Below are 26,402 nucleotides of genomic sequence, written 5' to 3' on the forward strand. Positions count from 1 at the left end.
TCTGCGAATCCTTGAGCCTTCCTAATCTCCTCCATCATCCCTGTCCGACTGCGCACGAATAATCGCCTTTCTTCTGCGGCATGTCCGCAAGCGCATCCGGGTCCTCGGCGCAGCCAAACGGATCAGCAACGAATCGCTCGCATAGTCAGGGCAACCAGGACAAAAGCTTTACCCCTCAGCAGAAAGCCGAAGTGCTGCGGATACGAAAATGTAGTCCAACGTCCTTCTACGAAATCTTAACCGTCACCAAGACGAGTAGCGATGGAGAGATCAAGAAGGCCTATCGCAAGATCAGTCTGTTGACGCATCCGGATAAGAATGGTTATACTGGCGCGGATGAGGCTTTCAAGAGTATGTGACTGCCTCGGAAGATGGAAGAGGCATGCTGACAGACCACAGTGGTATCGCGAGCATTCCAAGTGCTCTCCGATCCAGAAAAGAAGTCCAAATATGATCAGTTCGGCGGAGATCCGGACAGTAGATTCGGTGGTGCAAGCAGCAGTAGTGCTGCCGGCGCATCACCTTTCAGCGGCTTCGCCCGGTCACCGGGACGAGGTCCCATGTTTGACGATGAGATCTCTCCTGAAGAGTTGTTCAACCGATTCTTCGGTGGGGGAGGGTTTGGCGGTGGCCCATTTGGTATGCGTACGTCAATCTCCCTCGCGTTAAACGGACCGAGCTAACAACAGAACAGAGGGCGGTTTTGGTGGACCACAGTTCGTCTTCAACATGGGTGGCGGCCCTGGTTTCACAGTGCACCGCATGGGCGGCGGAGTACCACGGCGACGACCACGCACTGGGCAGGAGCCACAGCAAGGCGGCCTGGGTGCTTTGACCCAGCTGCTACCTCTGCTGCTCCTGTTCATACTCCCTATACTGTCATCTCTTTTCAGCGGCTCGGGATCCTCTGGGCCTGGCTTCCGCTTCGATGCGCCGCAACCACCCATGACTATGCACCGAGTTACACCACGATTCAAGATCGACTATTTCGTCAATCCGGCCGAGGTGGATGGATGGAAATCAAGCAAGCTCCACGATCTGGACAAAAAGGCAGAGCTAGAATATGTGTCAATCATGAAGTATCAGTGCTCAGATGAGGCAGTGCGGAAGCGGAATGAGATACAGGACGCGCAGGGCTTCTTCTTTACTGACGAGGCGCGGTTGAAGCGTGCAAGGGAAAGGAAGATGCCAGCATGTGAGAGACTGGATGAGCTGCGTATTGCGCGAGGGTATTGATTGCTATGTACGAGCGATGCATTGAGTCATGTCTGTCCGGCGCTGGGGTCAACATTTTAGGCTCACGAGGCCCAGCGTCTCGCTCTGTATAACTACCTGGATTACCTACCACACATGCTCGAATCAGAGACAGTTGAAGCATCATCACCAAACGTGCAGCCGACCAGGCTACAAGGCGGCAACAGCAATATTCTGCCTGATTCTTCGCGAATCGATAAGCGTCCTTCCGCGGCCTGCGGGCATCGGCCCCACTTAACTCCGGGAGTAACTGCATCATTCAAAGTCCCCCAGCTTCTATACAGTTCAACCACATTTGTCATCTTCACTGCCACTCACACCATGGCAGAGCCAATGTCAGACGCGGACAAAGTACGTCTCAATTGGCGGCGTGCGGCTGGGCTAACCAGCAACAGATCCGCAACAAGAGACTCGCCAAATTACAACAGCCATCGTCAGCACCCGCACAAGATGGCGGCGATGTATCAGCCTCGCAGTCTTCAACGCCCCCACAAGTTCCTACACCTCAGATGCCTACTCCGACTGATACCCCGAGGCCTGCAGCCCCATCCCCCGGCTCTACCACGCCTGCACCCACCACAACCATACGGATATCGCCCGCAAACATCACTCCTCAGAAACGAGAAATGGATGGGCTGGAGAGGCCTTCTTCACGGCCAGCAAGTGCTGCAGCGCAGAAACAGAACGAACCGATCGAGCAATATGAAGACCGCACACTACGAAGTATCTTCCGGCTGACCTTGGATTCCTCACAAGCCAAAGATGCCAGTGGCAATACAGTCTACCCCATTCCGAACCTGCGGGAAGAGCTGGAGTCTGATAGCAAGCCGCTCCTATTGAGTCTTGAGGCTCTTGAGCAAGCAATCATGGAAGGCGGCCAGAACCTGGGCAAAGTCAAGCCTCATGACTGGCTACTGGCATGCTGGAAGCGAGTGAACAGAATGGGTCGTAACGTGCGGGAAAAGACACCTGAGAACCAGAAGTGGGCAATCATCGTCGAAGCTCGAAGGTTATGTTTGAGCTGGGCCATTTTCTCCATGACCATGCCCGATATGTTTGGCCAGGAATACGATGGTACCGTTGCGCTTGCTGATCACCTACTGGCAGATGAAGAGGACGATAGGGGCGTGGACCTCGAATTCCTGACTGAGATCGCATTTCGCTTTGAGGAAGACGAAGCACTCAAGCATGCCGTCGTGGGTGCTGTAGAAGAACATGCGCGACGACTGGCAAAGATGACGATGAACAGCGAGTATCAGCGCTACACTGGTAGCCTCCGGCGCGTAATACGCTTCAAGCCTATCGCTCTCGCAATCGCGCAATCGTCTATGTTCGTCGACGCATCTGTGTCGCCCGCTACTCTTGAGGCATCAACGCTTTTAGGCCCATACTTCGCCATCTCGCCCCTCCAGTCGGAAGTTACCAGGCAATTCTTCCCCGGACCAAAAACACTTGACCCAAGCCGTATAAGAAACGCCCAACAAGCATTACAAATGTCCTTGAGGACCCATCAGGCTGAGCTGTTCGACATTGCGAACACCTTGGTCCGTTCATCGGAAGCTGTGCGTGAGCGGATTTTGGACTGGTTTGCCCTTGTCGTCAACTCTAATCACAAGCGGCGAGCCATGAGGGTGGACATGTCCACTGTCTCTAGCGATGGCTTCATGATCAACGTTAACACAATTCTCGACCAGCTCTGTGAGCCATTCATGGATGCAAGCTTCTCTAAAATTGATAGGGTTGAGATCGACTACCTGCGCCGGAAATCCCGAGTCGACCTGAAGGATGAAACCAAGATCAATGCCGATCAACACGAATCAGATGCATTCTATAACACACCTGCCACCGGGAAGAACAACTTCATCTCAGAATGCTTCTTTCTGACCGCCGCTGCCCATCATTACGGGACCGAGGCGGCCAGAAATCGTCTAAAGGACATGGACCGTGAGCTAAAACACATGGGGAAGCAGATCGAGCAGTTCGAGACAGAACGTCACAAGTATGTGAACAACCCAATGCAGCTGCAGCAGTTCGAAACGGCACTCAAGAAGTTCAAGGACCAGTACGACAAGGGCCTAGCGTACAAGTATTCCGTGCAAGGTGTACTCCTCGACGAACTAGCCCAGACGCGATCCATGCAGTTCATGCGTTTCGTTACTGTCTGGCTCCTTCGACAAGTCTCGCCGAACGGCAAGTACCCAACCGAAGCGCTCACGTTGCCATTGGCCAAGGAGCAACCGGAACGCTTCAAGTGCTTGCCCGAGTACTTTCTGGATATGATTAGCGGCAACTTTGGCTTCATCATGTACAACCTTCCTCAGGTCATTTCGGCACACCAGTCAGAGGAGCTGATCATGCTATGCATTACCTTCCTCCGGAACTCGGAATACATCAAGAACCCGTATCTCAAGGCGTCTTTGGTCACTATTCTTTTCCGCGGGACATGGACCTGGCGTCAAGGCGGACGAGGAATTCTCGCAGACCAATACAACAGTATGGACTTCGCCATGAAGCATCTCTTGCATTCACTTATGAGGTTTTTCATCGAAGCGGAGTTCATGGGTGGGCATGGCCAATTCTTCGACAAGTTCAATGTGCGATTCGAGATCTTCCAGATCATCAAATGCATCTGGCCAAATACGATATACCGGGACAAACTTCTACGAGAAGCGAAGGTCAACATAGAATTTTTTGTCCGATTTGTGAATTTACTGTTGAACGACGTCACTTTCGTCCTAGACGAGTCGTTTACGTCGTTCCACTCGATCTACGACCTTACGAACGAGCTTGCTAGAGCTGGCACGACACTGAGCGAGGAGCAGCGAGGAGAGAAAGAAGAAGCGCTGGAGTCAGCGAAGGGCAAAGCCAAATCATACATGCAACTGACAAACGAGACTGTTGATATGCTGAAGCTCTTCACGGAAGCTTTGTCCGATGCCTTCACCATGCCAGAGATTGTGCAGCGGCTGGCTGACATGTTGGACTACAATCTCGATGCTATGGTTGGGCCCAAATCGTCGTCCCTCAAGGTGGACAACTTGCAGGAGTACAACTTCGACCCTCGAAAGCTCCTCAGCGAGATCGCGGATGTCTATCTCAACCTGCGTAACAAGGAGAACTTTATTCTGGCCGTTGCGCGCGATGGTCGGTCATATAAGCCCGAAAACTTCGTCAATGCGGCAGCCATCATGCAGAAACGTGTGCTCAAATCTCCAGAAGAGATCCGAGTTTGGAACAAGCTCATTGAACGAATTGCAAAAGCGAAGCAGGAAGACGATGATGCCGAAGCAGAGCTTGGCGAGATTCCGGAAGAGTTCCTTGACCCGCTAATGTATACCCTTATGGAGGATCCGGTTATTCTGCCCGTCAGCAAGACTATCATGGATCGCAGCACTATCCGAAGTCATCTCCTGAGCGATCCTCATGACCCGTTCAATCGCGTCCCCCTGGTTATAGAGGACGTCATCCCTGGTAAGTCTAGATCCCTCTATTCGCGTACTTCAACTAACTGGGTCCAGCAACGGAGATGAAGGATCGGATCGAGCAGTTCAAAAACGAGCGTATGGGCGACAAAAAGAAAGGGTTCGTCGATACAGTGACGCAAGAAGCTCCCAAGTCACGCGAGGAAGCGGATGCCATGGATGTGACAGATGGTTAGCCATGTCATGCGGTGAGGCGCTGATGCACATTAGCCATGCATAGACGGCGCGTAGCATCACACACTCTCAGTAGCTAGTACCTCAAGAGCATGTGCGCAGACAGATACGCGTCGTCATTGAAGCCACCCCCCGTTCCAATCCTTGGACAGGCTCACAGTCCGGTAGCAAGCCTGCAGGCCTCTTCCCCAATTGCTATTAATGCCAAGCCTGGGCATCCCGCTTCGCGCCTTCTTCTTAACGGTGCATGCCGCTTTCCTGCGACTACATTCTAATAGATGCTTCCCATCGCAGATCGATCGATGAATGATCGATCTTCGGTTGTAAATCAGCAGCTGGTCCGAGTCGCCTGATGCTGCCTATCGCTGAGAGATTGGCTTTGCGAACATCATCGGTAGGCTGCAAAGCTACAGCTGGTTGCCTTGCCCAGGCATCAGCCCGCGCGAGTGGGGGCATCCTGGGACTCGCCCAGCTCCCTATTGAGTCCGCCCTGGGGATCTTACCAAGACGATCCGATATGGTGCATACATCCAAACCTATGCTGCGAGCGGTGTTCCACGGAGAGAGGCTCAGAGATTCAACTCACCGACTCTTCAAAACACAGGCACCCTAATTGAGGCGGCTCTCTCCTTGCGTGGGATTGACAATAAGGTACTGGGGCTGATCCAGCTGTGGTGCTGTCCCGTCACTTTCTGACTCGAAGATTCACCGTGATATCTCTAAGCAGACGGGCTGGTCTAGAACCAGACTCAACACAGCAGCAGACAGCACTGGCCGTCCCGGACTATACCGGAGATACTTCAGATTCCACACCAAGATCTCTACGAGCCATCAAAGCCAACAGCTAATTTTCTTTTCGCTGAGCATGACTCCCTCTCGGAGTCTTTTGAGCCTTCCGCTCGAGCTACTATCCTACGTCTTTCTCCACCTGTCAACAGAGTCATTCGTTCAGATCATCTGGACCTGCAAGCAGCTCTTCAACTTAGCAAGCCAGAGTCGCGATGCCGTCCTTCTCCATCTCAATAACGTTCCTGGCATCAAGCTTGGCTTGAGCACGCACATGCTCACCACTCCCGAGCTATTCCTGATACTCCGCCAGCGAGCTTCTGCAAATTTGTACGGTGCCGCTATTCATGCGGATTGCAAAGACGTGCGACTGCGTACCGGCACTCTCGATGCTTCAGCATCATGTCTTCGCAACGCCCAAGACTACTTCAACGTCTCGCTCGCTCTCAAGGAAAGTCTCAAGATCCGTCACTGGAGTGTCAATTGTCGGATGCTTAAAGAGCATATACCTTCGCCATACGCTGACGGTACTGGCAAGATCCTCCAGGTCGTTCAAGGCAAGCATACTGTCAGCGTCCTATACAAGTGGATACCCGACGAAACTCCAGACGAGATTGCATGTCAAGCGTCCCCGACCCTACGCCCGCAACCGAGTCATCTAGGCACTCGTCGGAACACCATTGGACGAGGCTCCGATCACTCCTCAGTTCCAGTCACAGAGGAGACACTCAGCAAACAGAAGGGCAGTCGATCTGGTGTTCAGTATCATCTTGTGCACTACAACGCTTACAACTCTGACAGGCCCGAGTTCTTCATCATTTTCCCACCGAGTCCGGACGGAGCCCGCCTCGACTGGAAGGATTCAGAAAGCTTTGGCGAACAGGACCCTATTCCAGCCCACTTAGCTGTTCACAGCCGCCTCAAATGTGTCATCATTTGGGATCTGCTTCCGCAGAACTCAAAGCCACCCTACCTCGATCGACGGACCTCGGTCGTGATCTCTTATGTAGCAGACAACCTACCTGTCGCAACGGCAGGAGTCTACACCACCAAGATCCTATATCCGCTCCGAAAACCGGCAAACATCAACATGATGAACATCGACGATGACGATGATAACGGCGCTCAGGATTCGCAAGTATGGGAGGAAAATCATAAGTACCTCAAATCATGCCGCGCCCGAGCGAGTGCCTTCTCGGACAACGGAAATCGGCTCAAGCTCTACTCAGCTGGTAGCCTGGCGCCGTACGCGGCCATTCCCACCCCCAATTCGTACATGCCTCACAGAGAAGACCCTTCGCAAGACAGTAGTTGGCGTTTGCATAACAGGTTCCTAACAGCTCGTGCAATCTTTCGGGCGGACGCGCCTTTCTACGGCACTCACCGATACGGCTCGTCATCTAGTGAAGATGATGCCGTGCCTGAGTGCACTCTCAGCTACCTCTTCCTTGCGTGGCGGGCATATGAGACCGCGTCGCCCGCATTGGATCGGGAGAACGAGACGCTGTACATCGCGCAGTCCAGCACCTCGGTCGACTCGGATGACTGCGAGCACCATATCTCTCCAGACCTACCCATCGCAGCCGGCGGAAATTACACCAGACGCATCGTTGCACGACTGTGCGGTCTCGCAGAACACTGGGCGCCTACCACCATGACGGCACTAGACACGATGTGCGTCAGCAAGAAAGGGACGCGGATCGCCATCGCCGTCTGGAACAAAATTCTCGTCTATGCACTAGATCCAGCCATCTTCGTCGAGCCGTGGGCGGGTGAAGTGACGCATTCTGAAGATGGCAGTGACAATGGCCATGGCAGCGATGATGAAAGCGTCTTCAGCACGCATTCCGACTCCGATAACAGCAACGCGCAGAGCAGCATCGACGCGCCTCCGATCATCGAGATTATTGATCCATTTCGGCTGAAGATCAGTAGCAAGGCGATGATCAAAGCCACTGAGTACTATACACTGGTCGATGATCCAGACTTTGGGGAAATTGTTGAGTTGTGGCCGGTAGTGCTAGAGTCGCCGGGTGGCGTGGTGGCGCGCAAGATGATGTGGGGTAACTCTACCAAAGACGATGAAGCCGGAGAGGATGGCTCGGAGGAGACTGACGAGGGAGAAGAGGAGGATGAGGAGGAGGGGGATAACAGAAGCAGCGAAAACAACGACACTGTGAGCGAAGCATCAGTGCGGACAAGCAGACCATCGAAGTCTTCTCCAGCGGCTTTGAATGCCAATGCAGCCACTGCAGGAGACAATGGTGCAGCCACACACTCCGTCCCAGCCGATGATGTTGTGAGCGACCTCGACGACATGCACCTGGCTTCCGCCACCGAAGACAACGAAGATGACGATGCGGACCTGCGTATCTACCCCACCGACTTCCACCCAGATCGCCGCAGGGAAGCACGCGAGCAGCTCGCGAAACTCGCTTCGTCACGCGATGCCAGCGCCAAAGCACCCTCCATGGCGATCGCCAACATCGGCGTCAACATCAACAGTGATGATGATGACGACAACGTAGAAGATGTCCCACTCAATGACCCTTCTCTTGCCGGTAACGGTAGCGTTGCAGCCTTCACAGCGGGAGCGGCCGAGCGCCCCTCCCTCTCGAGGAATGAGATACCAGCAGCTGCGATATCAATGTCACCCGTCGCGGATCGCAATAACGACAACACCGCCGCCGCCACCGAGTCCGATGCCGACTGGTCCTCAGGAAAGCCATCTGAATTTCCCCGGAGAAGCAGGAATAAGGGCAAGCGGCCGCTGCGGCCGCGCAGGAAACGCAGGACGGAGGACGAGCTGGTCGTGCTGACGGATCGCGGGCTGCAGGTTTGGGACCTGGGTGCGAGGGCGAAGGGGAGGAGGGGGAGGCGGTGGCTTTTGGATGAACCCGGTGGGTAATTTGAGGCTGATAGTGATAGAGGGAAAGTGGGGAGATGATGATGATGTTGATGAGTCAAGATTATGAATTGTGAACGGGAATCGATTTGACGAAAACTGAAATGGAAACGGTAACGGAAACGAGATAATGAAACGAGATGAGATGAACGGCCATGGTGGATTTCACAGCATAGCGTTGCAGGGCATGGCGTCGGAGATCAAGGAAAGACCTGGGAGAAGGAGAAGGAGAAGGAGAAGGAGAAGGAGAAGAAGGAGAAGAAGAAGAAGAAGAAGAAGAAGAAGAAGAAGAAGAAGAAGAAGAAGAAGAAGAAGAAGAAGAAGAAGAAGAAGAAGGGGAGGACGAGGAGGAGGCGTAGAAGAGGAGAGCAAGTAGAAAAAATGGAAGAGGTAACGAATCTCCTTTCGAATCGCGCCACAAGGAAGAATAAGACAGGCTTGTCCAACATCTCGTCTTCTGCTTTGTGCATTTCCAAGTCACCTGTCGACTCAGCCTCGTAGATCATAGAGAAGAGGGTATCATGGCCACCAGCAGTGTTAGGCCCTGCTGCCTGCACCATACGTTCCCACGTAGGGAACGACTGCCATACCGTATAGGATTCAAAGCTAACGGTAGGACTTGACGGAAGACACGCCAAATACGGCACCTGGCTCTGTGAGTCAAGCGTTATGGCCGGGAATGACTATGCATGCTCGAGATTCCAGTCTATCGCGACCTGTTCAGAGAGCTGTCCGTCTCTGTACGGTAATCACCAAGATCTTATGTCTCGAGAATTGGCGACCTCACTTTCCTTCCCCACCACCCATACCCATGGTCAGAACCAGACCTGCGACCAGAACCCACCAGTACTTCTGCAAGAATGTCTTCTCTTGCTGCTCGGCTTGCGGTACCTCGTTGCCATGCTCATCAACCACAGGCGCAGCCCGGCTCATTAGCTTGGGGCGCGGCCCTTCCAGCTCTGGTATCAGGTTGACTTTCGGTTGCCCCTCGGGAGTGTCATCTATGGGCGTCTCGGGGACCACAGGGACAGGCTGGCCCTTCTTTGGTTTCTTTGGCTTCTGCGGTTTCGGTGGAGATGGCAGTGGCTTGCCTCGGGCTTTGGCGCGCTCAAGCTTCTTCCGGTAGTGTGCCTCTTCCTCGGTCAAGGGTGCCGGGCGGATCGATGTTACTGATGCGGAGAGAACGGCATTGTCGGTGGATGAGAGGAAGAGGTTTATGTTTTGCTTGAGGTCCGAGGCAAAGGTAGATAACGTTGTAACGGTGGAGGAACCGCCAGGAGTGAGGATACGGATGAGTGGGGCGGAGGTAGGGTCTTGGGAACTCGACTTGAGGTCCGCTATCGACGGTGGTGTCCAGGAGGAGAGGCTGTAGCGGAGTGTTGATGGGTCATAGCTTATGGTGGCTAATGGTGACGGTTTAGAGGGTGAGGATATGAACTCGTAAGAGAGGGTGATGGTGGAGGAGTACTTGGGGTCGGCAGCTAACGCCTGAAAGATACAGGCGAGGAGCAGGAGGACACCCCGGAGCATGAAGGAGGCTGGCCGCATCGTGACGAGCTGGTTTTTGCGCAAAGAGGGAAGGATGGGGAGTGGTTGCGGTCTCAGAGTCGCTGGTCTGATATACCCGGAATGGAAGGTGGGCCGAGCAGCAGGAACGACGTTGGAAGCACTCCACCTTCTCTTTTCTTTGGCTTCTGCCACGAGTATCTCAACATGTGAGCTACCACCACATCAAGCTGGGGCTGCAGACCCCATATATCCTGTAACTCAAGCCTCTACTCGCTGGGTTCCAGCCGTAACCACAGCCACCATGACCAGTACGCCCACCTCTGTCTCCTCGGAAGGTTCCATCAATCCCAAGGACATTCTCGATCCAGTCGTGCTTCAAGACCTCGAAACACATCAGAAATTCATGCAATGTGCGATTGATACCGCTGAGGAAGCCCTCAGAGGGGGCGAGACTCCTGTCGCTTGCGTTCTCGTTCATGGCGGTAAAGTGGTTGCTCGAGGCATGAACGATACCAACCGGTCACTCAACGGCACACGTCACGCTGAATTCCTCGCGATTGCTCAATTCCTCGAGCAGTTTCCACCGACCGAGATGAAGAACACCGATCTCTACGTGACGGTGGAGCCGTGCATCATGTGTGCTTCCGCTCTGAGACAGTACGGAATTTGTACAGTCTACTACGGCTGTGGCAACGACAGGTTCGGCGGTAACGGAAGCGTGCTATCGGTTCATTCAGACCAGAGTCTCGACCCAGGCTATCCCAGCTATGGAGGTGTGTATAGAAAAGAGGCCATCATGCTCTTGCGGCGCTTCTATATCCAAGAGAACGAGAATGCACCGAACCCAAGGGCAAAGGGCAACAGAGAGCTGAAGACGGTGGTGTGAGAGGGTAACAGAAGACATATGATTGGTGGTACGAGTTCATCGTCCGCGAGGTATGGTCCTATGTTACGGCCCCGTCGGCATTTATTAGACGCCGCATCGAGGGAGGCTGTTGCGGAGATCAGTCAGGTGATACAATACAAACTACAGGTATAAGTACGAGGAATGATAATGATACGAATGTTCATACACAAAGCCCTGCCTCTTCGCTTTCTCTAAGCCTCTCGTCTTCTTTGTCTGCAATGCTGCAGTCAGGTCTCAAAGCCTTAGGTGGGTAACGATGACAGGCAAAGCGCGTCATTAGTCAGCTGCCTCGATCGACCAATAGAAAGCAAGGAACTCGCACCGGCCAAATGTTTTTTGAGCTGCGCGGTCGCGACAGTTCGGGGCACCGTCGAGGACTCATTCACCTTCATCCCTCGACAAGGCGCGTCACTATTGTCGCCATTCATCACGCGTCTCCCATCATCCCAGCCTTCCTATCGTTGGTGACTCAATAGCCTGTGTACAACTATAAGCAGAGTCGAAAAGTTATTTAGTTCTTCGCATCCTCGTTCATCTTTGCTTTGCAACCTACTTACCACCCCTCGACATCCTCGTACTACATCATCACCTCGCGCGAAGCTACGATCAAAGCCTTCTAATACTACACACCTCAATACTCCTGCCCACATATTCCAAGAACACAATGCCTCCCAAGAAAGCTGCTGGTTCAGCTAAGGGTCGCCCTGTCAGAGCCGCTGCAAAGCCGCAGTCCTCGACGAAGGCCAACGAGTCTACCACTCGCGTCAAACCTGCTGCGAAGAGTACTGCCAAAGCTCCAGCGAAGAAGGCCACTACCAAAGCTGCTGCGACTAAGAAGACTACCACCAAAACTGCAGCTAAGAAGCCTGCTACCAAATCAGCAGCCAATACTGCTGCGAAGCGCAAGGCGACCGAGGAGCTCGAAGATGATCGTGTCAATGGCGTCAAAAGGTCCAAGTCGTCCAAGACCCCAGAGCCCAAAGCACCTCGCAAGATTGCTCAACCCAAGGCCAAGAAGCCTCGCGCCAAGGGTCCTATTATCAACCATGCTCCTACCCAGCCTCTCAATGTCTACGTCTTCGGTGAGGGCTCATCTGGTGAACTCGGTCTCGGTAGTGCCAAGGGTCAAATCGAAGTCAAGCGTCCTCGTCTCAACCCTCTCCTCAGTGCTGATGAGGTCGGCGTTGTTCAACTCGCTGTTGGTGGCATGCATACTGCCGTCCTGACCAAAGACAACAAGATTCTTACCTGGGGTGTCAACGACCAAGGTGCCCTCGGCCGCGACGTCACCTGGGAAGGCGGTCTTCGCGATATCGACGATGACAAGTCCGACTCTGGTTCATCCGATTCTGGCAGCGACACAGGGGTCAACCCGCGCGAGTCTACCCCTGCTGAAATCGACATGACTGGCCTCCCTGATAACCTTACTTTCACACAAGTCGCCTGCACCGACTCAGCCACCTTCGTGCTTACTGACGAAGGCCAAGTCTACGGTTGGGGTACGTTCCGCAGCAACGAGGGCATTTTCGGCTTCGATCTCGACACCTGCAGCGACAACAACAAGATTCAGCCCCGTCCCAAGCTCATTCCTTCTCTAAAGAAGATCACTCAGCTTGCCACCGGCGCCAACCACGTCCTTGCTCTCTCCTCCACCGGGCAGGTCTGGGCTTGGGGCTCTGGTCAGCAGAACCAACTCGGCCGTCGCGTTCTTGAGCGCTTCATCAACCAAGCTCTTGTTCCTACCAAAGTCGGTGTCCCTGCCGCCATGGTGTTGGTCGGCTGTGGCTCATACCACTCCTTCGCGGTCAACAAGAACGGCGACGTCTACGCTTGGGGCCTCAACTCTTTCGGTGAGACTGGCATTCCGCAAGATCTTGGCGAAGGCGGTGAATCCGATGTTCACGGTGCCACCATCGTTGAGGCTCTCCGTGGCCACGGCAAAGTCACCTGCATCGAAGGTGGAGCGCATCACACCATCGCTGTCACCGACTCTGGCAAGCTGCTCGGCTGGGGTCGCCTCGATGGCTACCAGCTGGGTTTAGACATTGCTTCCCTCCCTAAAGACGATCTCGTCTACGACGCCAACGGCAGCCCGCGCATCCTCACGACGCCCACGCAAATTCCCGGCATTGACGCCGTCTTCTGCTCCGCAGGCAGTGATCACGCCATTGCGGTTGCGAAAGATGGCAAGGCTTACAGCTGGGGTTTCAGCACCACGTACCAGACTGGTCTCGGTACCGATGATGACGTTGAGAAAGCGACGCATATTGACAACACGGCTGTCAGAGGCAAGAAGCTCGTATGGGCCGGTTGTGGGGGTCAATTCAGCGTGTTGGCGGGCATCGCTGGTGAGGAGACGATGGTCAATGGTGTCCATTGATCTTTCGCAACAAGGATCTAAGACTGGTGTGAGCCCAGCAAGGTGAAAACTGAGCGCATGAGTCTGACTTGGTTTGGTGTTATTGGCGGTAGCGCACGAAGAGGTCACCTGAAGACACCACAAAAGGAGCGGCCTACCCCAGTCCGTCGCAGAGGTGAAGAAGAAGAAGAAGAACGAGCATTCGATTCAGTGTACGATAGCCCCGCACAGGGAAAGTCTTTCTAGACACGTCTTTGAGGAGCTGAAATGCATACAGAGCAACTTTTGCATGGCATGGTTTGGGCGTGGCGTTGCACGGCATGTAGAACCAGGGACTTGGTGCAGATTCCGACAAAAGGCACAACAGGTTCCAAGATAGTCACAAGTCCAGGCTAGAATAATCTCTTCCAATTGAAAAGAAGCATCAGAAAAGCACTCGCATCTTCTCGCATCTTCGTCGTTTGCGGGGTCAAATTCAAGTCAAGTCAGACATGACCTTAGGACCCCATCCATTACAAGTGAAGTATATGTACAGCCACCAGACCACACATACGATAAGACAGACACCTCCCGGCCATGTAGTGTAAGTAAGTGATAGCTCACCAAAAGTCTGAACAGTTCGCGTTTTGGACATAATCTCTGTTGAGCCCTCTTCCACAGCCGGAGCGGAAAGTGTTTGATCAGATGTACGTCTGAGAACAGGGCTGGAAACGGAGAGAGGCAAAAAAGCAAATGGCCATGTCGAATGTGCTCTCGCGATGTCTGTCCCTTGTCCCCCGTTTCCTTAGGAGCTCGACTTCGGCAAATCGGCGCAATGCTCTTTCGCGAAGGCGTCGCACTTCATACACGACTCCTGTACAGACACAGACACGGTTAGCGCCCATTCTCCAATTTTCTCTCTCGTCCTTGGGATTCTTATCTGTGTGGCTTTCTTGTATGCTAAATAGCCGCCATCAGCGGGCAGGCTGGCCCGAGAAAAAAGAGTTCACGACGTGAACGGAACTCAAACAAAGGAGACTTGGGAAAAAGACTCACCTCCTTACAGCTCCGGACGTTGCACAAGCGCGCGCAAGGGCCGGGGTTCAGGATCTGCTGGCCGTAGCAGAAATTGTAGCAGTGCGTGTAGGTCTTCTTGCAGGTGGTGGCGCATTCGTCGGCACGCTGCTCGATGGGCGTGGCGAGAGCGAAGGCGGCCAGCAGGGGGAGGATCAAGGTTGAGATGTGCATAATTTGGTATGAGTTGTGAGGGGAACCTCTGTTTGGGCGTGAGTTGGTGGCGACTTCCTTCGTCCTTCTTGGTAGCTTGTTGTGAATCCCGTCGAGAGAGTGATTGTATCGGGGTGCAAGATTGAGGTAAGGAACCGCCAATAGTGCTGCTGGTACCGGGAGGGATGGAAAGGTGCAAGTCGGGGAGAGACTTTCACGGCACCGTTGACGGGTAGGGTCGATTCACCCTCGGATGAGGTGAGGGCCACGCCCATATAGGCAGGCGGAGCTCCGGCTCAGAGGGAGGCATAAAGTTGGTGACTGACGCAGAGCTGGGGTTGTTTCAATTCCCCGGATGGTCTACCCCGCAAAATGCTAGGTTGTGTAGAGCCAATGAGGAGATGCCGATCGAGAGTAAGCTTCAGGGGGAAGATCAGACCGGGAGCCAAGATTAGACGAACGCGTACGCGATGTGTGGATGGAGGATGTATTTGGGATGGTTCGTCAGAAGCGAGGCTGTGGTGGCAGTGGAAGGTCCCAGATGAGCAGAAGAAAAGAGAAGTATAGCAGAGAGGGGAATAGGGTGGAGGAGGTCTCGATGCTTTCGTTGCTCGTATAGTTCTCTGGGCGCGTATTACTGGTACAGGTTCGTCGTATCTCAATAATGCACAAGTCGACTGCGGACCGTCTGGGATTCGATCACTTGGGTGCAGGATCGTTTCTCCATCATACAAACAGAGTGCTGATGGACAAGGCCGCGTCCGTGCATGGGAGACGTTCATTTGTGGCGCCATTTGGTGGTCAACACTGCCTTCCCTCTGAGCAGCAACCATCGATCTGTTGTTTCCCGGAGATCGAAGGCAAGGTCGCATTCCTCATCCAATACCCGCAGACGATCTTCTCCGGTGGTCCCGTCCGACATAGTTCACAAGCTAGTCTGCTGTTCATACTGGTAGCTCTGCGTTCCTTGTCTGGAAGGAGATCTTTCGTAGCGCCATTTGAATATACGGTCCAACAATCGGGATGTTGCCAGCGAACGACGCTATTGTGGCAAAGAAGTCGCCAAATAGGATGACAATGCCGTAAGTCTCAACACAAAACCCGACCAGCGGCCACCGCAGCAGAATCAGTAGTATACCCGCTGCGAAGGCAGCCGTGCCCTTGAGTTTCTGTTTCCTGGCGAAGAAAACAATTGTTTTTTGTACTCCAATAATCAAGGTAAGGCCGATGAGGAACAGGATCTATGCATGTTAGAACAGCCGCCGTATCCGCAGTTTCGGGTACTGGTACATTTCCCATGGCAAGCCTGAGAGTCATGTCAGCAACATCGACGTTGTTCCTGGCAGGGCAGGCTCACATCGACCGATCGAAGAACATCAGCACTCCTCCAAACAGGAAGAGACCCCCTGAAGTTGTTAGTGGCATATTCTTGGAGCAATGACAACCAACGTACCGCCGGAGCAGAAGGCAACGCCAATTTCTGTAGGCACGCATCAGCATACTCTTGAACGCTATGGACATCGCGGAGACTCCGCTCACTTTGCATATCCGTGAGCCACATGCTAGGCATCTTGACAGTATTGAGACCCGACGTTGGGTCTAGCGGGTAGGGATATTGGGATCGTTGAAGACGTCGAGAAGGGTCGCAAGCAGCACAGATCTTACGTAGTCAGCAAGACTTGGTGCAGAGTCGCCAGAGAAGCCACGTATTATGTTGTCGCGTGCGGGCGCAGCGCGTTGTATCCCAGGGCTCTGCGACGCATCTGCCATCTGTTCCCAAAAAGTCGACTTGGTCAAAGCGCCGTCGATCGCCGACCCCACTCGATTGCTGCAAGGCTGCGCAAGGCTGCGTATTCCGCCGTCGTCACTCCGCAGACTGACAGGCAGTGGTCGGAGACACGACGCACCCAGCTGCCAATGCTCGACTTGATCGGGGCTTGTCGAGGTATCGACAACTAACTCGAGCCACTGGCCCGTGGGAGAATTCTAGGCCCTTTGCCATCATTATGTCGTGGTTATGGAGGGTATGTGTCCAATCCTCGCATTAGAAAGTGCCACTAACCTGAGTGCAGAATGATGCCAGCTCACCGGCCTCATTCGAGAAGGCTCTTCAGAAATTGTCCTCACAGATCACAGCAGCGAACCTATCTGTGGACACTACACGCAGCCGAGCCAGGCGGGTCAAAGCGCTGTGGACACTTTGGACGACAATCACCTTCCTCCTCTATGCTCTTATAATAACACTCGTGCTCGGACCGCACAACTGGTCCTTACCGCACTATTCCGGGCTCGTCGGCGCGCCAGTGGCGATATATGGGGTGCGGAAGATACTCTCGATTTTCTTCGACTGGCGAATAAATCGCCAGCAGTCGCACCTAGAAGCCCTCCAGAAACAGCGAGAGTCCAAGATCGCAGACCTGAAGAAAGCTACAAAATACGACAGTACACAAGAGCTTCTTCAAAAATACGGCGGCGGCCCACCCAAAGAACAGACACCCTCCAAGAAGGGCGGCAAGGCCAAGGATGGCCCACAGCGCTCTCCGCAGCAACAGCAACCGCAACAGCATCAACGCACCGGCCTCCCACCGCCCCCTACAGCCAATATCCCAGGCCGCCACTTGCAGCAGAATCGACCGAACATTCAACCGCCCCCTACCGCCAACATTCCCAGCAATCGACCCCAGCCCAACTCTCCAGGCCTCACACAGTCCCCTGCAGCTTTCTCCCCCGACGCTCCGGGCTTTGCTCCCAACGCGTTTCCTCTTCCACCACCCACCGCCCCGCCCGCATACGTACAGCAGCAAGGCCCGCACTGGTACGACCGCATCCTCGACGTCATGCTCGGCGAGGACGAGACAGCCGCGAAGAACCGCCTGGCCCTCATCTGCAACAGTTGCAGATTGGTCAACGGGCAAGCGCCGCCGGGTGTGCGAACCCTGGAGGAGTCGGGCCGCTGGCGCTGCGGCGGGTGCGGGGCGTGGAATGGTGTTGACGAGAGGGGGAAGGCGAGGGAGGCGGTCGAGGACGTGAGGAGGGAGGTTATGGGTGCAGGCGACCCCGTGGCGGAGGCGGAGGAGAATGGCTGGGAAGAGATTGTGCGGGCTCAGGATGAGGGAGCCGACGTGGCTATGCAGGGCACAGAAGGCACGACGGGAAGAGAGGGTGGTGATGAAAGCAGGGTGGTCACTAAAAGGGTGACGCGCAGTATGGTTGCCGACGAAGATTCATAGCCTACGTCTGGCAGGTCCGAAACGTAAAACCTGATTGACGCTGCGCAAATATCAAGCTGCTGCCGCTATATCCAAGCACCAGCTCCATCTTCTGCATGCACACCAAAAGCCCTCCGCTTCTTCTGTTGCCCACGAAAAACCTCACCGCATCCTGGTCGCGTTCCACGCCTCAAACCCCTCCAACATCTCCTGCGTGATCCCCCTAACCGCGCCCTTCACGGCCTCCTCCACATCCAGAAACTTGTAATAATCCCTCTCGGAATCCAGCGCCAATTCCGCCGCCTGCTGGCAAATGCCCACGATCTCCGCGCCGGAAAACCCCGCGGTGCGCTCGGCAAAGTACCAGACGTCGTCGTCGACGCCGCGGGCCGTGCTGTGGTAGGCCCCACGGACAAACTGCGTCGAGAAGATTTCTTTGCGGGCCTCGAGGTCCGGAGGGGCGATGTAGACGACGTTGTCGAAGCGGCCGGGGCGGAGGAGGGCGGGGTCGACGGTCTCCGGGCGGTTGGTGGCGGCGACGACGAAGACGTTGCGCAGGTCTTCGAAGCCGTCCATTTCGTTGAGGAGGGTGGTGAGGACGTTGAGGTTTGAGGAGGATGAAGTCGCAGACGAGCCGGTGCTGCCGGAAGCGCGGGAGGCGATGGCGTCGATCTCGTCGAAGAAGATGATCGAGGGGGACGCGGCGCGCGCTTTTCGGAAGACCTCGCGCGTCGCCCGCTCGGATTCGCCCACGTACATGCTGATGAGCTCGGCGCCTTTGACGGCGAGGAAGTTGAGGCCGGCTTCGCGCGCGAGGGCCCGGACGAGGAGCGTCTTGGAGCAGCCGGGGGGGCCGTAGAGGAGGACGCCCTTTTTGGGCCGGAGGTTGAGTTTGGCCATGCGGTCGGCGAGTTGGAGGGGTCGGGTCACGGCGTTGGAGAGGAGTTGCTTGTTGGCGTGTTGGCCGCCGATGTCTGACCAGCGGGTGGACGGGGTTTCTAGGAAGATTTCTTGGAGCGCTGAGGGCCGAATCTGGGTGAGGGCCTGGGAGAGGTCGGTGGGTGTGACGGTCCAGGCGGGTGGGGGGGACCCTATGGGTACAGTCGTGGCGACTCCCGTGCCTGAAGTCTCACTGCCAGTTTGAGCTGTCGGTGGATCTGGCTCACTGCCGGTTTCTGCAACAGGACGTTCGGAGGCGAGCTCGAGTGTTCTCCGAAGAAGCGCATGCAAGTCTGCCCCAACATAGCCATGCGTTCGCTCTGCCATCTGTCCAAGGACTTCGTCATCTGGTGTAGTCTCCTCACCTCTCAGAGCTGTCACAATCTGCTTTCTCTGCAGGGCTGAAGGTATCGGTATTTCAAGCTCCATGGAGAACTTGCCCTCGGTTCGCAAATAAGAATCAACATCGTTCGGATGCCTAGTCTCGCCAATGATCATGCAAGGCTTGCCTTTGATGGCCGTGAACAGCCGATCAACCTCGCGAATGGCAGGCTTCGAGCCATTGTGCGCGGGTGGCAGGTCAAGCTGGTCTATGATGACCAGAGTACTTGAAGTCAGAGAACCAAGCTTCGTCCCAGGCTGCCAGCGAATGACAGACTTCCATCCTGCTTTCGACAACTCCTCGATGAACGAACTCTTGCCGACGCCTTTGGCCCCGTAGAGGAGAATACCCTGAACAGGCGCATACTTTGGCGAAATCCGCGGACGCAGCAGTCGATCGACAATCCTTTGAACCTCAGCAATCTGGGAGTCCAGCCCGCCCAATGCCGTGGGTTTAAATTCAACCCCATCCACCGATACTGTCGATCCAGCATCCGAGATAGAGAAGGTGGTCTGGTCAGTAACTCGGCCAATAGACATACCACCAGCGCCCGGATCAGCAACCTCAAACTCCTGCAGCTCCGGCCCTACCTTGAACGACAGCTTCTGCGTCTCCGCCAGGCACTCGTACGAAGACTTGACCGTCAGCTTAGCAAAGTACTCCCAGAACTTCCTCTGCTGCTCGTCCAGCGCCGCCGCACCGCCCTTTGAGCGCAGCAGCACCACACCGGCGTCCTGCAAGCTCTCCTGCGCCCTCTGGATAACGATCCTGTCACCGAGCTTCAACCCATGCAGCTCCTGCAAGAACTTGGACGTCTGCACGATATTGTCCTTCATGCCATTACCGGAGCTCTCCCAGGCGATGGCGTACCTTTGCCGCTGCTGCCGCCGCCCGCCGTCATCATCATCCTCCTCCTGCAACTGCACCTGTTGTTGCCCGTTGTCGACGACTTCGCGCGCGATGCTGCAGAGGTCGCCGGGCTTCAGTTTCAGCGACAGCAGGGATACCGCGGTTAGCTTGGCGCGGAAGGCTTCTTTCTCCGTGTTGGACGGCCGGACCAGAAACGTGTGGGACATGGCGACTGCATGTGGGCAATACTGGCGCACCGCTGCTAGGAGTCGACGGGGAGGGTTGCGGAGAGATATATATGTGAGCTGGTGCGCCGGAGTGTTTGATGATTCATGATCTGAGACACTCGCACACGCGAGTCAAAGGCTGAGCGTTTGCATTAGTCGAGGCGGCGGGCGGGCGGGCGGGCAGAGATTTTGCGAGGCAACTTTTAGCCCGTCCGTCTTGGCGCCTATGGTCGCTATGAGAGAATGGCACTCCTTGTGAGGCAGCCATACCTTTGTCTCTGCTATAAAACTATCTACGCTGTAATTTGTAGGACTGGAGGCCTATTTTATGCATGTGCCCGCCACAAAATCACTTTAAACACCGGGACCCGTTCTTATCTGTACCCCCGCCTGCAAGTTAGGCGGCAAGCGGTTTTGACCGGTCCAACCTTTTGCATTCCCTGTGCAACTGCTTCCGGCCCCTTAAAGATGCAGGAGGTATCGTTAGCTCCTGTACGTCCAGTTTAGACCAGCTCTTTCGAGCGCGCTAGTTCTGAGCCCCCTCGAGCACCGCATCTCCAAGCTCAGGCAGTAAAAGTCTTGGCGGATATCTATATCTATCTAGAGGTCTATGCGCTCACTCCATGAAGACATATACTCGTAGCATTGCAGGTTAAGCAGTAACTCTGTATCACCAGAGTTATATGTCGGAGCCGTACGCGAGATCGAGCATCCCGGCTGACGGTTATTGCCTCACCTGTCCAAAGTATCGGTAATCCTGCCCCCTTCAATACCGAAAACGAGAGAGGGAAGGACGTAGGAGTACGTGAAGCGCCAGAAATTCAATGGTCCTATGGCTCAGGTCAAATTTCAGACTTTGCAACTTTGCCCCGCGCCAGTCAGCTAGAGGGTGGCATGTCGAAGTACGAACAAGCCCAAGTGCACGCCAAAGGCACCTACACACGGGCGCTCGCAGTCTCGTCTTAGCGGCTTGTAGCGGTAGCTTATGGCTGGCACGGGAACCGAAGTCCATTTTGAGCGACAGAAAGGATACAGCTTGGCATATGGTGGGTGGGAGCCCTTTTGCTGCCTTGCTGCCTTGCTGCCTTGCATTAGTGTCCACTCCTCCATAACAATCAAAAATCTTACCATGGCTGTCTAACCTGTCCGCTTTCGACACGGATCCCCTTCACCAGGATCTCAACACGCACCCGTCGCCGAGCGCTTCTTCGCGCTTCTTCGCGCTTCTTTTCGTTTCGAAATGTCTCACCCATCGCTCACAAAGTACCGTTATGCGCGATTCGTAGCGAACCGTGTAAGCAGTCTTCAGTCTTCGCGTCGAGGTATTTGAAGCGCATGGCTCGATCTAGATGTTCTGAGAATCCTTCGTCGTCTTTCTCTGATGCTGAACGCACGTGGCTTTTCTTTTGTTGAAAGTCAGTAGTCTTTCTAGAACAGGTACTCGTAGCTGTGGATCTCGGGACGCTGCCAGAGCCGCATCCCCGAACGCATAACCAAGGACCTGCTGAGCACGTCATCCCGGTGAGGCTCCTCAGCAAGATATTGAGGTCTTCCCATCACATGATCAAGTGGATTGTTGCCGAATTCCGAGTCGAGGCGCATCGCATCTGGAACACACCTTCACACATTAGCGCAACGAACGCAACACTGCATGGAGATCTAGCGACCCCTCAGCCACTGACTGGCTGCAGGTTTCGAGGTCAGTCCACAAACAATTGCGATAATTGTGCGGTTGGTGCCTGACAGGAAAGCGGAGGCCGGGATGTTCAGCTTCATTGGCCTCGGTGAGCACGTTCTGACGATGTCCTCCCTCTGGTCTTCTGTTGCGACCATCGGTTCGCAGGCGGCGACCAGACACGACAATCCAGTCAGTCGTAGTTGCGAGCATGTATCACACACTCAACGCTCCTTGATAAACTTCGGCCTCACAACGCTCTGGTCGGATCGAGGAACGCAGTCGTATGGGACCAGAAGAACCAACAACGGTGGACTGAAGTCGACAGGATCCAATGGTACTGCAGCTCTCTCCCGAAATGTGGGTATGTGAAGGCCTCAAGATGTCCGGCGCTCCCATCGCGGCGCTGTGGCGGGCTCAACGTCGGCTTGTTCGATCGGGTGCCCTCCCATTCACTGTTCGAGTATCTTGTGCTGCTTTCCCTTCCCCTTTCTATTCCTTCTGCTTCATCTCCCGCTCCTCCCTTACACAAGTCAGACATCGATTGCTGTGCTTTTGGCATTCTTCTGGCCTTGAGCCTTCTTGTTCTTCGAAACAGCCAGCGAGCAGGCCAGCAGCACTTATCATCTCATTTTCACAGCCACAGAAGCGCTTACTTCACTTTCTCGTCTGTTTTGCCGGCGGGCCCATCTCACATTCACTTATTTTCTCCACCTTCTGGTCTTCCTCGCCCGGTATTCACTCACTCTACGAATTCACCTCCCATATTCATTCTCGCCATGGCTTCGGAACAATCTCGCTCTCGCTCTCGCCCTCGTTCTCCATCCATATCGAGAACTTCCCTCCGTCAACGGTCTTCGTCGCGGGCCTCCGTCTTGGTCGCCTCACCTACGTCCTCAAGATCCAACTCCATTGTCCGCTCGGATACATGGAGGGATCGACTCATGATGCACCTGAAACCCAACCAGCGGGCACACATGCATCAACGCCTCAATGACATCCCGTCCAGCGACCCGACAACGCTCACAGACGACTCAGGCGTGTTGCTTGAGCTGTGGCGTATGCGCGTCAATGGGGAGACTGTAACGCAGGATGGTGAATTTGCGACGGAGGAGAAACAGGAGGCGTACGATCGGGTCCACGGAAAAACACCGCAAGGACGCACATTCACGGTTGGGGGAGTGAATGGCGTAGCGGAGACTGGTGAAGCAGTGGGTGGAAGTATCCCCGGCGAAGGTGTGGAGGTGAATGGGAGCCTCCGCGGCGAAAGCTCTGGGCATGGACCACTTGCGGAGCGCTCCGCGCATCCGGGATCAAGTGCTTCAGCGCAGCCATTGAGTCGCGGGTCAACAGTAGCATTGGATGAGCTGCGCGGCGTTGGAGCTTGGGTCACTTCCGAACTAGAGCATGAGGCCGGAAAGCTAGAGATCGAAGATGTCGATGACGAAGCGGCAGAGGAAGGGGCAGGGCAGGAACATGTGTGAGAAGCAGAGGGTGAAGAAGGAGCAGCCGAAGGAGCGGGAATTGAGAACGAACACGACGACCGCGATGGCTGCGAAATATGGAGACCTGCTCCGGGGTGATCAGCTCTAGGTCGGGCGCTTGACACCACTTTTACTTTGGGCACTCAAGCAACGCCTCGCCTGGTAGGGATCAACGACCGTCGTGTTGATATGGGAGATGGAATTTTCAATAATTGTGCATCTTCAGGCGTTCATCTACTGGAAAATGTAGCGTGGAGTCGAGGCGTTCGTAGGGATTAATCAATGCGCGGTTGGCCCTTTGGAGACGATAGTAGGGTAGGATAGCGGTGAAGTTCGACATGGTTGCCTTGCAGGTACACTTGCCAAGGCGTCGGATCTTCTGTCGGAAAGTCCCTAACAATATCACAGGCTACCACTGGCGATCAATGCTGATTTGTGTACACGTTAGAGAGGGATCGAGCAGATCGGTGTATTCTTGTATCTATCTCGCCGCTACCGAAAAACAAACTCATGATGATACATAGCTTCACAGCTCATCCTTCTTCGGCTCGCCCTCGGTAGCATTGGTATCACCGTTGCTGGCCTTGTTGCCATCTCTCGTAGCATGGCACACAGCTGGAGTGCCGACCTCCATGCGATACACACACTTCTCACTCTCGCTGACCTTCCAGATCTCATCGTGCTGAGCACAAGCCAAGATCACCCTCGTGCTTCTGTTCGGCCCATTCCAGCAGTGCTGTCCGTTCTCGTACTTCATAACGATACGCTCACCCTTACCAAGACCTTTGCCGTCAGCCGACACATCTTCATCGACGTCTTCCACGTCGAAGCCAACGAAGTTGCCCATGGTGGTGTCAGCACCGCCTTTCTTTGGCTTCTGCTTCGTCTTTCCGAGGAAACACAATTCATAGTTGTATTCGCCCGATTCCTTCAGAACACAGACGTCTTTCAGGGCACGGAAGATGCCATCTGGACCGTAGTCTTGATTGAGATCGTCCTGGGATTTTGTGATTTCCTTCTCCGCATTACTCAGATCCTTCTGAGCAGTGTCAACCCCCTTCTTGGCCTCCTGTACTGCTTTGCTTTCACCAACGTCTTGGTTGTGTGCAGGCAGAATCCCATTCTCGACCAGCAAATGCCGGAAGCTGACGATCTTTTCGTCCACCCAACTCTGCAACCCGGGCGGCAAGTAGCTCGTAAAAGAGTACAGGGCCGCAACGTCGCTCTCAGCGCTGTCGTCGGCTTGAAATTCGGCCCAATTGATACCACTCGAGTCGGAGTCTTCGGCCATGATTGCCTCCAAATCACGATCCTCGGCTTCGGACCAGTGATCGTTGGTGTCTCTCGCAGCATATTCTTCCCATCCTTGCACAGCAGCCTTGACACCTGCGTCGTTGAAATTGGGGTTGTGATCCTCCTTCAATCTGGCCAGCATACCCTCGAGCTCAATCACCCTGGCGGACATACTGTCTCTGTGAGCCTTCGTCTTCTGCAAACTGCTCCGTAGCTCATTGACGCGCTCTTTTGCCAGATTTACCAAGATCCCCAGCTTGCCCGAGCCACCTGTCACGGCCCCTCGCACCACTCGCAGCTTTTCTCTGTGTTCCACATCGGCCAGATTCGTCTCCGCATCATTCAGCTTCACCTTCGAGGCCTCAACCTGCGCATGTGCCGCACTCAGAGCCACCTCTGCCTCTTTCCGCAGAACAGCAGCCTGGCCCTGGAGCTCCTTCTTGCGTTTCAAAGCCGCCGTCAACGCCTTCTGCCGTATGTCCTCTTGCTTTCTATACTCCTTCCCGATTTCACTACAGCGGCCGGGGCACTTGATGCCGCCCACGCCGCCAAACTCGTCGGAGCCGTCACAGCACACCTCGTAGTCACAGCGTCCATCGTTGACGCTTTCGAACCGCAGGTATGAGGGGACGTGCCCTTTGTTCTTGCAGTAGAACCCCGGTAGAGCGAGTGAACTGTTTATCGCAACCGACGCTGGGACACCGGGCCCAGGATGATACTGGGGTGGCGACAAGGGGGAAAGGTACGCGCAAGCGGATGTGCCGGGCTCGTCCGATCCGTCAGGGCAGTCGCAGTAGTCGTCATTCACCCGTGAGAAGGGAATGCTTATGCTGGGATTGGAAAGGCAGGTAAAGGTGGAGGATGAGGATGGCTTGAAGAACTTGGCAACTGCACCATCGTGAGCGATGATATCCATTATCAACAGTTGTTTTCGCTGCCGGCCGTGATGTGGCTCGATCGTGGCGGAGGGGTGGGCTTACATTCTGGCCCAACACCACGAGGTCTGGCCTCTGAGGACCGCGTTTCAGCTGCAAGCACGGGGCTTGAGAGCGCAGCTCCCAGCAGCAGGACATCCGGCCGTAGTATCATCTTTAACGACCTGGATTGCTAACCGTGTCCAGGGCCGTGGAACTGGTAAATCTACAAGTGGGTAACTGGGTCGACAGAGGACATGTGTATCAAAATGTTCGGGTAGGTTACCTCTTTGAGAACGGGGGGTAAGAGCCTTGTCAAGGGGGTGTCGCAGGGCTGCAGGATGCCTACGTGTGAGAAGCACTAACTACTTTGCAGAAGTTCATAAGAGAAGACAGCATAGATGTTCTACAAGAAGAGATCATGGATATCCCATCATATCATATATTGATACTGACTACCATGGGTTATCATCAAATCTGTTGTCATAAAGAAGAATCATAATTAAGCAAAATGTCAGCACAAAACGCAGGGTCGGTCCTCAAAATCTATGTACAACCGCAGGGTCGCACGTGTCAGTCCATCTCCGTATCCTCTCTTCCCTTTCATCCCCGCCCGTCAGATTTCCCGAGGGGCTATTTGATCCCTAGCATGCACCACGTTTAGATGCTGGTAGTGGAGGAGGCGGAGCTCTCAGTCGTCGAGACCGAGCTAGACTCGCTCGAGCTGGCAGAGGTAATGGTGCTCTCGGCCGAGCTGGAGCTGGTCTCGGCGGTGGTCTCGGACGCGCTGGAGCTGGTCTCAGCGGTGGTCTCGGACGCGCTGGAGCTGGTCTCGGCGGTGGTCTCGG

General features: G+C 54.7%; 11 protein-coding genes across 11 annotated transcripts in view; 6 read left to right on the forward strand and 5 right to left on the reverse strand.

Annotated features, from left to right (window-relative positions):
• Positions 1-80: 80 nt before the first annotated feature.
• Positions 81-1,236, forward strand: HMPREF1541_01309 (uncharacterized protein; the record flags this gene model as incomplete). The annotated part of the gene is made up of 3 exons (XM_008713609.1): positions 81-351; positions 400-639; positions 695-1,236. The coding sequence occupies 3 exons, from the start codon at positions 81-83 to the stop codon at positions 1,234-1,236; spliced, it is 1,053 nt and encodes a 350-aa protein (XP_008711831.1).
• A 339-nt stretch (positions 1,237-1,575) lies between these two features.
• Positions 1,576-4,912, forward strand: HMPREF1541_01310 (uncharacterized protein; the record flags this gene model as incomplete). Its single annotated transcript, XM_008713610.1, has 3 exons — positions 1,576-1,605; positions 1,650-4,725; positions 4,773-4,912. 3 exons carry the CDS (start codon positions 1,576-1,578, stop codon positions 4,910-4,912), a joined length of 3,246 nt encoding a protein of 1,081 aa, XP_008711832.1.
• Positions 4,913-5,775: 863 nt separating this feature from the next.
• HMPREF1541_01311 (uncharacterized protein) lies at positions 5,776-8,604 on the forward strand (the record flags this gene model as incomplete). The annotated part of the gene is made up of 1 exon (XM_008713611.1): positions 5,776-8,604. The coding sequence occupies one exon, from the start codon at positions 5,776-5,778 to the stop codon at positions 8,602-8,604; it is 2,829 nt and encodes a 942-aa protein (XP_008711833.1).
• A 780-nt stretch (positions 8,605-9,384) lies between these two features.
• HMPREF1541_01312 (uncharacterized protein) lies at positions 9,385-10,149 on the reverse strand (the record flags this gene model as incomplete). The annotated part of the gene is made up of 1 exon (XM_008713612.1): positions 9,385-10,149. One exon carries the CDS (start codon positions 10,147-10,149, stop codon positions 9,385-9,387), a length of 765 nt encoding a protein of 254 aa, XP_008711834.1.
• A 262-nt stretch (positions 10,150-10,411) lies between these two features.
• Positions 10,412-10,996, forward strand: HMPREF1541_01313 (uncharacterized protein; the record flags this gene model as incomplete). Its single annotated transcript, XM_008713613.1, has 1 exon — positions 10,412-10,996. One exon carries the CDS (start codon positions 10,412-10,414, stop codon positions 10,994-10,996), a length of 585 nt encoding a protein of 194 aa, XP_008711835.1.
• A 685-nt stretch (positions 10,997-11,681) lies between these two features.
• Positions 11,682-13,397, forward strand: HMPREF1541_01314 (uncharacterized protein; the record flags this gene model as incomplete). The annotated part of the gene is made up of 1 exon (XM_008713614.1): positions 11,682-13,397. One exon carries the CDS (start codon positions 11,682-11,684, stop codon positions 13,395-13,397), a length of 1,716 nt encoding a protein of 571 aa, XP_008711836.1.
• Positions 13,398-15,526: 2,129 nt separating this feature from the next.
• On the reverse strand, positions 15,527-16,152 carry HMPREF1541_01315 (uncharacterized protein; the record flags this gene model as incomplete). Its single annotated transcript, XM_008713615.1, has 5 exons — positions 15,527-15,823; positions 15,873-15,888; positions 15,940-15,988; positions 16,036-16,062; positions 16,122-16,152. 5 exons carry the CDS (start codon positions 16,150-16,152, stop codon positions 15,527-15,529), a joined length of 420 nt encoding a protein of 139 aa, XP_008711837.1.
• A 436-nt stretch (positions 16,153-16,588) lies between these two features.
• HMPREF1541_01316 (uncharacterized protein) lies at positions 16,589-17,812 on the forward strand (the record flags this gene model as incomplete). Its single annotated transcript, XM_008713616.1, has 2 exons — positions 16,589-16,606; positions 16,655-17,812. 2 exons carry the CDS (start codon positions 16,589-16,591, stop codon positions 17,810-17,812), a joined length of 1,176 nt encoding a protein of 391 aa, XP_008711838.1.
• A 141-nt stretch (positions 17,813-17,953) lies between these two features.
• Positions 17,954-20,188, reverse strand: HMPREF1541_01317 (uncharacterized protein; the record flags this gene model as incomplete). The annotated part of the gene is made up of 1 exon (XM_008713617.1): positions 17,954-20,188. One exon carries the CDS (start codon positions 20,186-20,188, stop codon positions 17,954-17,956), a length of 2,235 nt encoding a protein of 744 aa, XP_008711839.1.
• Positions 20,189-23,873: 3,685 nt separating this feature from the next.
• On the reverse strand, positions 23,874-25,556 carry HMPREF1541_01318 (uncharacterized protein; the record flags this gene model as incomplete). Its single annotated transcript, XM_008713618.1, has 1 exon — positions 23,874-25,556. The coding sequence occupies one exon, from the start codon at positions 25,554-25,556 to the stop codon at positions 23,874-23,876; it is 1,683 nt and encodes a 560-aa protein (XP_008711840.1).
• Positions 25,557-26,214: 658 nt separating this feature from the next.
• HMPREF1541_01319 (uncharacterized protein) overlaps positions 26,215-26,402 on the reverse strand; it is a gene marked incomplete at both ends in the record, with an annotated part of 1,661 nt that continues 1,473 nt past the window's right edge. Inside the window, one exon of the mRNA XM_008713619.1 lies at positions 26,215-26,374. Within this exon, the coding sequence (XP_008711841.1) occupies positions 26,215-26,374 (160 nt within the window). The remainder of the gene's footprint in view (positions 26,375-26,402) is intronic.

This window comes from Cyphellophora europaea, assembly GCF_000365145.1.
Source record: "Cyphellophora europaea CBS 101466 unplaced genomic scaffold supercont1.1, whole genome shotgun sequence".
Taxonomy (NCBI): domain Eukaryota; kingdom Fungi; phylum Ascomycota; class Eurotiomycetes; order Chaetothyriales; family Cyphellophoraceae; genus Cyphellophora; species Cyphellophora europaea.